This window comes from Xenopus laevis, chromosome 9_10L (assembly GCF_017654675.1).
Source record: "Xenopus laevis strain J_2021 chromosome 9_10L, Xenopus_laevis_v10.1, whole genome shotgun sequence".
NCBI lineage: Eukaryota > Metazoa > Chordata > Amphibia > Anura > Pipidae > Xenopus > Xenopus laevis.
This window is the reverse complement of record NC_054387.1, coordinates 107178189-107190497: the sequence shown is the minus strand read 5'-3', so window position 1 is coordinate 107190497 and position 12309 is coordinate 107178189. Positions and strand designations below refer to the sequence as shown.

Below are 12309 nucleotides of genomic sequence, written 5' to 3'. Positions count from 1 at the left end.
TTATTAGACATCTATTCACTCCAGCCTTTATACATTACATTTTTGGCAAACTAACTATATTAGAAACATTTTTTTATTTTGCACAGCCTATCTATTTACACAGTTTTTATTTTCACACTGAACTATTCCTTTAAGGCTTGGGGAGGCTAAGCCTCCATAAACCTGCCTGGCACATTACACAATTATAAAAATAAATAAACAAAACACTCACATAGTAACTTGCTTGTGTGTAGTTGAAGGTAGTCTTAAGGCTAAGGCCAGATGATGTATTACATCGCAGATTATCTGTAGGTGGAGAATGCGCTTGCCCTAGCCTTTTGAACTGCAGACGGGAAATGCTAAATGTTGCATTATGGTGCCAAAATCCACTGCGTCACAAGTCCACACAAGTGGAAACAATGCTTCTGGGTCAAGACAGACCAGGAACGGAAGTGCAGTAGGGCAGCGGACTCTCCACCTGGCGGTGGAGATCCCCCATTGCTCGTCTCTGGCCTAAGTATAGGGAACAAGGGCTGCTAACACTGCTTTAAATATCTGTGTATCACAGCACACGCATCTTCTGATGTGCCTATAAGCTTCTCTGCTGCAGGGTTTACTATTAAATGTTTATGTCCCTCACAGCTCTGCCCATATTGCATTGACTGGAGGGTGAACATTGGAACGTCCCTCTAACCAATCCAATTCCCACACAGACATACTATACCTTAAACTCTCATGGCAAAACCAGCAACATGGAACAATAGAATTTTGAAGGTATGCTATAAGAGTCTTGCTCTGCAGTACACAAAAAGGATAAGAAAACAAGAGGTCATAGGCAGAAGTAGGGCTACTACCTGAGGGAAGCCAACAAGGGGGTCAAAGGCAGAAGTGGTACCTGTTTGTGACTGGTAAAGGCATTTCACGGCTCGCAAAGAGGAGCGGGGCTTGTATGGAGGGGCGGGGTTTGATCAATGAAAAGAAATGTAGGTAGTTGAACTTTTGTTCTTGGGGTAGGTGTGGGGTCCCATGATTACTGACAGTGGCCCCTGGCAGAAGGGAGAGGGGTGTGGGGGAAAAAAAGAATATCTCCAATGTAAAAAGAAGAAAAAGAAGGGTTAGCAGGACAGCAGGAGAAAATACATGAAAATAGGAAAATTCTAGAAAATCAAAGAGCTCCAAGCAAGAACTAGAATGTGAGAACTGCATTCCATATTTTACATCAATAATTTATATGATTATTGGCCCATGATTCAGGTTGCCTGCATGCCTACTATTGTCCACATTAGTGTTGCAGCTGTGGCACACCTTAAATATAATATGACAGCATTGAATCAACTAATTTGCAGGAGGAAAGACACACAGTGGCAGCAGTTTGGTCTTGCTGCTGTATTACCTGTTGTGTCAGGCACGGAATAGCCCTGGATATCCAGTGGCAATAGTGTAAAGCTATCATAGGCCTATGATTTAGTTTGAGCCAGTGGGGGCTGTTTGGACATCGGAGTACCTGAAATGCCAAGGTCTGTTTTACAGATGACCAGTACCCCATGTGTAAAACATGAATCAAGGGGGGGTCTTTTTTACACCAATTTCACGGCATTAGCTGGAAGTCACTTTTGTATAGCCACTTTTAGCCTCCCGAAACAGAAAAGTCACCCTCTACCTATACTGGAGATGTAGTATCTAACACCAACATGACAGTACCGTAGATTCCACAGTAGGTGGCAATAAAATGATTCATTTACTGTCATGCTGGTTGGGATAATGATTGTCTCAAAGTATAAATTAGTGTTGGGGACAAATCACTGCATTTGTATCTCAGCTTGCAAAAGGCTTCTATGGCTACTTTTTGCAGTCAGGACAATAATGTATTTGCAAATTTCTGCTAAAAGCCAGATAGAGAGTCACCCATTCAGTCCCTAGTAAAATGGCTTAAAATAGAAGTCAAAATATTACCTGTGAATAATAACCAATATCTGGCATGAATAGTTTGCTTTGAACCAGTTGACTTTTTGCTGGATCTGGAATGTCCCACCACTTCTTCCTACAACTGTGAAAAGAAATGGGATATATGAAACTTTAGCATGAAAAGACAGTTTTGATAATATAACATAAAGCAAAAGCTCATCCATCATACACATTTTGCCTGAGGAATATTAAAATAATGTAAAAAATTTAATGCGGCTTAGGAAGTATTTTGCAAACACATGGGCCATCTGCAGCTCTTGTCTACTGCTACAGGCTCTGGCAGGTTGGGGGTCATATACTGATTATATACTAATTGGGACCACCATGAGGAGTACTAGCATTTTGACAGTCAGATTCCTACATGTGGATAACCCAACAGGAGGCTGGTCCCTTTTAAATGTACTGGCAAGGGCCATATTGCATAAATGTAAATTGCATGTTGGTACAGGAAAAAGTTTGGCTTGCAAAACTCAAACAAGTATAAGGGACAGATTTATAAAAATGTGAGTTTAGAGCTTTATAAATAAAAGCTCACCCATGCTCTATTTTTAGAATTTGTTTTTGTATTTATCAATTGGAACTGAAAACTGAAAGTAAGACCTCACCATTTGTTAAATACCATTCCAAAAGTCCCATAGGAGTGAATAGAATGTGGGTGAGTTTTTAATAATTAAGCTCTAAACTCACATTTTGATAAATCTGCCCCTATAGCGTCTATAATAGAGAAACTGCATATATAGGGTGTCCAGTCAATAAAGTACAGTAGGGTATGACCTCATAATGTATGTTTAAAGTATAATAAATAAACCTTCTTGAAAACACACTAAGTTTGCTATTTAAAATTAACAAATGAATCAATTACATAATCCATTCTGCATTGCTCCAAAACTTAAATTTTTATTTTATGCAAAAAAAAAGTAATTCAGTCCAAGAAAAATCAACAGGGATCATCAACAGGGAGTTTCCTGGTTCATAATAAGGTCTTAAGAAAAGCCAAGTAAGGAATTGCCAAAAAATTGAAAGGAATATCAGTTTATACTTACATAATGACAAGGAAATAGCATAATAAACTCAATACTATAATTAGAATTCCGGAGATTGGCATGGAAACCTTCATAATTTCATCGTTTGAGAAACTGTAATCTGTATAAAGACAATATATTATTATCTCATATTTCATGTTTGGTACATGTATGCGACTTGTTATCCAGAAAGCTCCGAATTACCGAAGGGCCATCTCCCATTATATTCAAATAATTCAAATTTCAAAAAAGATTTTTTTCTCTGTAATAATAAACCAGTACCTTGTACTTGATCCAGACTTAGATTTAATTAATCCTTATTGGAAGCAAAACCAGCCTATTGGGTTTATTTAATGTTTAAATGATTTTCTAGTAGACTTAAGGTATGAAGATCCAAATTATGTAAAGATCCGTTATCTGGAAAACCCCAGGTCCCCAACATTCTGGATAACAGGTCCCATACCTGTACTGTGTGTTCTCTACTTTGTGATATCATTGTAACTATTTAATTACAATGTAATTCTCCTACCGCACACCTGTAGTTCACCAATCCTGCAATTGGTGGTGCGTTCCTTCCGTTGACCCGGCCGGGTCCCTTAGCAACCAATGTGTATAAGAAACGGATCCACACACAAGCGGATCCGTTTCTTATACACAATCATTGTAACTATGGCATTCCAGTACCAAAAAGCAGGAAGACTTTGTCGCTTTGGGGTGGGTGATGAAGAGTGTTTGTGAGTAGATCAAACAGTATGAAATATAATTTTGTTATAGAAGCTAGGAATGCAGAGTTTTTTTATACAGCTGCAAAGAGTAATGCTTGACTTTTTTTTAGCCAATACCATCTGTAGTGCATTTGTCATATTTTTTTCATTTTCAGATAGAAAAATCGGAACATACAGCGGAAATTATTTCTTAATCTAGGGCATAAAAAGGCAAATAGAGATTACCGTATATACTCGTGTATAAGCCGACCCGCGTATAAGCCGAGGTACCTAATTTTACCTATGAAACCCAGAAAAACGTATTGACTCGCGTATAAGCCTAGACACAACTCAGAAAAGTCTCAGAAATATCAAACAGTCGGTTTAATGTTAAAAATCAAGCCATGATGCTTAAAACATTAATTCATAAAAACAAGAGACTATTGGCCTCATTCCTCCGCACTTTGATTGGCCAGGCAGCAGCTAGTCGTACCCACCTCATAACAAAGGGAACAAACATCCCAACAGATCCACTCAATAGCTGAGCCACATATATAAATAAAATACAGGTGCTAATAGCAGGCGTGATGTTACCAGTACAAAGAGGCTCTGCCCTGAGCTCTTTTAACCACTCGAAGCCTCTAACTGCAACCCCCAGCGTTGTACTGACAGCAGAGGATTGTGGGAATTGTAGTTAACTGAGTCGCCTTACCTAATCGCTTCCAAATCTCTACGCCCGCAGTGTCCCGTCCCAAACCGATCGTTTTGCTCACCGCAGCTCCCGGTCGTTCCCTCCCCCAGACCTCTCCCCCAGACCTCGCACCTCAGCACCGCTGACTTCCGCCTCCAATCTGCGTCTTCGTTACGTACCGTAACATCTCCCGTATGCCAGAGAAAGGCATGCCGGGAGGAGTAGTTTTAGCTCTGCCCGAAGGGAATTGCGGCTTGTGCGCAGGCGCGGCTGAGAGAAACAGGAAGTACCGGTAGTTGAGAGTAAGGGGAGACTGAAGGCAAAGAGTAGCAGGTACTGGGGTGGGTTTGTTGGTGGGACGGAGGAGGGTTACTCTCTTACTGCCTCTCACCGCGCTGACCCGCGTATAAGCCGAGGTAGGATTTTCAAGCACATTTTGGGTGCTGAAAATCTCGGCTTATACGCGAGTATATACGGTATGTCAAAAAATTAACATACCATGTTTCAGACACTAATACATATCATATTTATAATTCATCTTCCCTCCATTTATCCTGGAAAAAAGGCAGAACCAAAGGCAATAGTTTTGCAAACTGTCCACACCCCAAAACTCATTCTGTAGTAGGTTGGGGGTGACTACAAATTGCAAACCATTGGATCATGATGCTGGGCATACTAGAATAAGTAGTTGTCCACACATTTATTAACATTGGAGACAAACATAACCCGCTTCCCATAGCAGCCAATTAGCAATTAGATTTGAACAATCACCTAGTGATTTTTAAGTTATAAAACTAAAGCAAAGATCTGATTGGTTGTTATGGGCAATATCACCGGTGATGTTTGACTCCAATTTTTATAAATGCACCTCTTGTTTACTTGTAGGGTATTTCATAGCATGGGTTGGTAGTTATAAAAAGGGGTAAAGCACACAGAAACCCGGTAGCCACTGTCATTACTTTCCTAGTATATACAATATAGTATATGCAATTTTTTTGTAGCAAAAGGTTAAGTTGGGAACCTGGGATAGCTATATTAGGATTTACAAAGATAAGGGCTACTTTGTATATGTGCAATTACAACCAATAAGCAATTTAATTTCATCAGGCTACTACTAGTTAGAAAATAAAAGCAAAGACCTGATTGGTTGCTATGGGCAGTTTTAAATAGATCAGGTACCAAAAGTAAGATTGTAAATGCATGTAAAATGACTAGTTGATTTATTATTATACCCAGGAGGCCAAATCATTTCAAGGATGTAATGGCACTTAAAGGGGTGGTTCACCTTTAAGTTAATTCTAAGTAGGTTATACAAATCTAAGCAACTTTTTCATTGTTGTCATTATTTATTTTTAGTGTTTTTAAATTATTTTCTTTTTCGGTTTGACTGTTTCCAGTTTTGAAATGGGGGTCACTGACCCCATCTAAAAAAAACAAATGTTCTGTAAAGCTACAAGTTTATTGTTATTGCTTCTTTCTATTACTTGTCTTTCTATTCAGGCCTCTCCTATTCAAATTCCAGTCTCGTATTCAAATCAATGCATGGTTGCAAACTGGAGAGCTGCTGAATAAAAAGCTAAATAACTGAAAAACCATAAATAATAAAAAATGAAAACCAACTGCAAAGTTGTCTCAGAATATCGCTTTCTACATCATTATAAAAGTTAACTCAAAGGTAAATAGTCCCTTTATGTGTAGGCATAACAAAGGGATTTAGGCACAGGGATTGAGGGCTGTATTCCTTCTTAGCTGTGAGCTCAAAGTGCATCGCACATAACAAAGCATGTCCATCGCACTTAAGCAAATACATTATTTAGTAACTTTTTTAGAGCCAACCACTTCCCTGCACATTTGTAAGAAGGTGAACCAAATGTTGTAATTGACTTGTGGTTGAAAGTTGATAGAATAATGTGTGTGAGTATGTGTTAAAATTGTTGAGAGTGTTATTTGGGTAATTGGCCACCAGGTGGTGCTCAGGGGTAAAAATGTGTAATTTATTCCCCCACCAGCAGAGGGAGCCCTGAGTGCTAGGGTATAAAAGAAGGCCACACCCTAGAGTTATTGTCTTTAATGGGAGGATGCTGTCAGAGAAGGAAGCTCTGTCCTGGAGAAGATCTACAGCAGGAAGGAAAGAAAGATAGAACCTAGCATAGCAGTTAGTAGGCACTAGGGGGCACATTTACAAAGCTCGAGTGAAGGATTCGAATTAAAAAAACTTCGAATTTCGAAGTGTTTTTTGGGCTACTTCGACCATCGAATGGGCTACTTCGACCTTCGACTACGACTTCGACTACGAATCGAACGATTCGAACTAAAAATCGTTCGACTATTCGACCATTCGATAGTCGAAGTACTGTCTCTTTAAGAAAAACTTCGACCCCCTAGTTCGGCAGCTAAAAGCTACCGAACTCAATGTTAGCCTATGGGGAAGGTCCCCATAGGCTTGCCTGAGTTTTTTTGATCGAAGGATATTCCTTCGATCGTTGGATTAAAATCCTTCGAATCGTTCGATTCGAAGGATTTAATCGTTCGATCAAACGAATAATCCTTCGATCGTAGGATTTGCGCTAAATCGTTCGACTTCGATATTCGAAGTCGAACGATTTTAGTTCCTAGTCGAATATCGAGGGTTAATTAACCCTCGATATTCGACTCTTGATGAATCGGCCCCTAGGTGTCTGAGATAGGGAAGTTAGTACGGGTAGTTTCTTGCCCCACTTAGGAGTGTAGTGGAAATTAGTTTTCTGTAGACATCCAACAAGTCAGGGACCCAGGATATAGGGAAGACACAGGATAGGGTTAAGGAGGCCTGGGGCAAGAAGAAGGACTATTGGTGATCCCGGTCGGAATAGTAAAGTAAAGGGGTGCTGGTCGAGCACCGGATTACTGAGACGGGAAGTCTTGGCGGAGTGGTAAAGGGGTGCTAAGGTGCACCGGATTACCGAACCAAGCAGAGGTGGAGTCCGGAACTGTAAGAGTTAACCTTCCCTGAGATCTGGGATAGGCCCTAAGGAAACTGTGGTGCAAGCTAAGGTCAGCTATGGCAAGAAAGTTAATGTTGCTTGAATGCTGTAAAACCCAAGTAGGGCTGTTTTTAAATTTTTGTGATTTTAAATAAACCAGAAATATTTTTATTTAAAATTATTGTTCCTGTAAGGGGTTAACAGCTGAAGGGCCCCCTACACATTCTGTGTGCACATAGTCAGTGTAGAAGAAAAAACGCTGATTGAGGGATGGTCTGACTAGCCTGAACAAATACAGGGCAATCCGATTGGGCCTAGGATGATTCCTGTCTTTTTCTGAAATTAAAAAAAATGATATTCCCAGGGAGCTCTACTCACACTTTGGGGGGAAGTGTGATTCATACTATGGGTCAGATTCAGTTCAGTGAGAAAAGGGTTTATCAAGTGAAAAGACGTAGAGGAGATTCAATTTGGGATGCAATTCAATTCAGAAAAACTCATCTCCCGATGAAAACTCTATTGAAGTCTATGGGAAGAACTGGAACAGAATTTGGGGGGGAAATTTTTCTCTTCTAATTAAAGTTCATCCATTAGTTTTCAAGTGATAAACCATGAGCTAACTTGAATTAAATATGTCCCTTTGTTTTTTCAAAAAGATAAGATTGCACGGAGGAATGGAGCTCATGAGAGAAAACCACGTGGGCAAAATAGTAAAAGAGTTGATCCAAGTCAAAAGCTTTTCTGTTGTTTGTTGAGAGAAGAATTGTTTGCCCTTGTAGCTTGTGTGCTGGTGTGTTGTTCACTGCACTGCTTTGCTTTCTCACACAGCTTGTACAGAGCTCATTGCTACAAACAGGACAAACATCTGCCCACACGCAGCAATATTCCCAGATCTGTCCTTCCTCATCTCTGCCTCCCCTTCTCTATCTTTTCATGCATCAAGTTCTGCAAAAACTATTGGAAAGGTTCTTCTGCAAAACTCCATCATTTTGTGGGAGCTGCCTCATGGCCTGCGTATATAAAATATATTGCCCAGCTTCCTCTAATCTTGCATATACACTATGATGAAAAACAGTGCAGTGCCTGTTTGTTATATATAAATTGCAATAACCTTTGCACAATGAACCTGAAATACCACCAAGACGAAAATGTCCTTAGACTTTCTATTTGTTGGTTGGCCCTTGACATCAGGCTCTCTGGTGAGGGTTTAAAGGTGGTCTGTTGAGTTCAACAGAGGTTGGTCAGTGATTATTTAAAAAAGAAAAATGTTTATTTTGTTGTAATGTTTATTAGTGTTATGTTATTTGCTGGGATAATAAACAAGTCACAGGCTATGAACTACCAGATAATTATCATGGTCTTATAAGTTAAACAGTGGCGGAACTACCGGGGGAGCAGGGGGTGCGAGCGGACCAGGGCCCGCACCCCCTCAGGGCCCTCCGGCAGCCTGCTCACCAGTGAAAGCCATCGTGTACGGAGGGGGGGCGGGGCCCGGCTGCGCGTCACGCACCAGGGCCCGCCCCCCTCTAGTTACGGCTCTGAAGTTAAATATATATGTCTAGGACCTGCTGTCCAGAATACTCAGGACCTGGATCTGGATGGATCTTTCCGTAATTTGGATCTTCATACCATAATAAAACAGTACCTTGTACTTGATCCCAGATAAGTTGTAATTAATCCTCATTGGAAGCAAAACCAACCTATTGGGTTTATTTAATGTTTACATGATTTTCCAGTAGACTTGAGGTGTGGAAATCCAAATTACAGAAAAATCCCTTCTTCGGGAAAACCCCTGGTCCAGAGTATTCTGGATAACAGGTCCCATACCTGTGTACGGTATATATATATATCTATATAGATATATATATATATATATATATATATATATATATATATATATATATATATATATATATATACATACACACCCTGTAATTGCCAATTAAAGTCTTCTTTGATCTGTACAAGTATCCACACATAGCATGGATCAGCGGTGAGCCGAATAGGGGCTGGATAGATAAATCGTAGAAATGTAAGTCTTCTGCTCCCCAGCCTATCCAATCCCCACTTGGCTCCTTACTGCTGGATGGTAAGGACCAACAGTAGAAATTAAAGTCAGAAAACATGGGATGTGGGCCAACTGAATCCGCAAGTGCCACATTGGCATGCACAGACAGTGATTGTCAGTTAGCAAAAGTGGTCAAAGGGTTATGGATGCAGTATGCGAATGTAGAGGTAGGAGAAAGGTTCATGTGACTAGAAAAGTGTAATTGTGCGGCACATGTAAGATTTAGTTAAACAATGAGTTACATAGGGGTCAATGTAAATACACTCATGTTCAGAAGAGTACCCTATGCCATTTTATATTATTTTGTTTTGGGTTTTTAGTCTCCCTGTAAATGCAGAGCTGGTCAAGTGGTTCTTACATTGATTAAATTCCCTTCGCAGATGCTTACCATTATGCCATTCAGGACCCGGGGCCCAGTCACTCCATGTTCCCTTTAAATAGTTAATGCCTGGTTTTGACCTGATTTTAATCCTGTAATCTCCACGCTTCAGCTTTCTCTTGTTTATTTGATAGGAACGTTCTCCTTGTGTGATGCTAATGTTTTCCACCTAAAATAAATGACTATTTGTGAGAAATCTCCAGTGATGTCTTTAGTGGGGGGTGAAGAATATAGGCAACTACCCTGGGCCCTACACTTAGTGGGGCCCGGCAAAGCAACAACTGAAGGCAGTAAGATTTATATTAGTTATAATCGTACAAGATTGTGACAGTAGGGCAAGTTGATGACTAGCATTTAACACGGTTGGAATAGGTCGGGGAACACCAGGAAAACCCCCTGTGGGCCCCAACCCAGACCCGATCATCACCTGCTCGCTGTTGCCAGTTGCTCCTTCTGTGCCCACTCCGAATCGCCCATTCCGACCCTGGCATTTAATATTATATATATTTTCCAACCCGCAGCTGTATAGTTTTTATGGAAGTACAACCTCAGCTGTTGAGGTGCTGGGGTCAACAAGATCAACAAGTAACATAGGCTAGGCAGGCGTACTATCGTATATATGATTCGAATAAGGAACTATCGTATATACAATGGGGCCCTGCACAATCGATTTTACCCCAATTGTTTGGCCAACAATCCAACCACAATATGGGCACATAGAGGGATTTTTAAACATGCCCAATAGAGAGCTTCCTGATCCTTGGCCAGGATAGTAGGACAGGCCCCAATACATGGTTCAATAAGTTAAAATTGTGCTGTTTATGGCTAGCTTTTGAAAATTTAATAGAAACACGAAACCATGCTTCGCCATATATTTAGAGTTGTAGCAGTGTTACCTCTTTTGGGTCTTGCTTGCTGACCAGTTGAATCTGAAAAATCAGCTGATTATGAAGAGGATTATTTTTTAAATAGCCAGTGTTCCAGTGCACCTTTATGCTCTCTTGATTATCATGCTCCAGCGTTAAATTGGTTGGGCTTCTTGGCTTGACTGAGAAAAGCACAAACAAACATATATATGTATTATATATATATAGATATATATATATATATATATTATGAAATAAAAAATAAAAAAAATAATAGAATTAAATTAAAAAAAATATGAGGTGGTCTTTTATAATTGGAGGCCTTACCAATTAAAGCTAAATGGTTTTCATAAAACCTGTGGGTGTATCTTTGATTTGGGACAAGGTGTTACATAGTTACAGTACATAGTTAAGTTGGGTTGAAAAAAGACCATGGTCCATCAAGTCCAACCCCTTCAAATGAAACTCATATACACACTCACACTGACCCCACACTCACATAAACGACAAATACACCAATATCTATACTAATTGTAGATTTTAGTATCACAATAGCTTATGATAACATGCTTGTCCAAAAAATAATCTATGCTGCTCTTAAAGGCATTAAAGAAGAACTAAACCCTAAAAATGAATATGGCTAAAAATGACATATTTTATATACTGAACTTATTGCGCCAGCCTAAAGTTTCAGCTTGTCAATAGCAGCAATGATCCAGGACTTCAAACTTGTCACAGGGGGTCACCATCTTGGAAAGTGTCTGCGACACTCACATGCTCAGTGGGCTCTGAGCAGCTGTTGAGAAGCTAAACTTAGGGGTTGTTGCACATTATGAAGCGAAAATTAGGTTTTTGCCATCTTCAGGGATGTTCAATCTGAAGCCTTCCAGTTCTTGCATAAACTCATTTTCTTAGCAACCTCCTGACTATCAGGGCAACTATTTGTCTTCTTCTTACATTTTCTTCTATTTGTGTGCTTCTTGTGTAAACTCATTTTTACCTTCCAGTCACTTTTACCAGCCGTCACTCATCTCAAACTTTGGGTAGTTGTCAGGGTTTTACTGGCGTGTATCATGGCCTCACACATTTGAAACTTCATTACTAAAATTCACATCTAAATAATGTGCCTTATAGACAAACTGGGCCTTCTAATCTAAAATATACTATCCTCAATTTAGAAGCAGCACAGGAATGTCTCCTTTCTAAAAAATATGTATTACAGACATCTTGTACCTCTCTTAAAGATTGCTACCAGTGCAGCATGAGAATTAATTCAGCCTTGGGGTCCTGAGTTTGATTCTGCCCTGTGCATTAACTGCAAGGAGTTTGGATGTTCTCCCTCTGTCTGGGTGGGTTTCCTTTTATTTCCACCCACACTCCAAAAATAACATGGGAAGGTTAATTGTCTGATTAAATTTACCCTAGTGAAATGTGATAGGTACCTTTAACTGTAAGTGCCACTGGGGCAGGGGCTGATGTAAATGAAGAACAATCTGTGTAATGCACTATATAAATAAAAGATAGTATTGCACTAAGCATGAGGTGCAGAGCACAGCATTGGTTCGAGGCAGCCCTGGCCGGTAGAGGAAGGCCAAGGATATGTACTTTTCCTCTCCCACCCCTCATAAATATAATGCTGTGGAATGCACACAGCCATGTATTCAGGGGGCTT

General features: G+C 40.0%; 1 protein-coding gene across 1 annotated transcript in view; it reads right to left on the bottom strand.

Moving 5' to 3' along the window:
- Positions 1-12309, bottom strand: part of LOC121397970 — a 33860-nt gene that overhangs the window by 5302 nt on the left and 16249 nt on the right. Inside the window, exons 5-8 of the mRNA XM_041576295.1 lie at positions 10668-10819; positions 9781-9940; positions 2988-3087; positions 1933-2026 (exon numbers count right to left, since the gene is read on the bottom strand). Of these exons, the coding sequence (XP_041432229.1) occupies positions 1933-2026; positions 2988-3087; positions 9781-9940; positions 10668-10819 (506 nt within the window). The remainder of the gene's footprint in view (positions 1-1932; positions 2027-2987; positions 3088-9780; positions 9941-10667; positions 10820-12309) is intronic.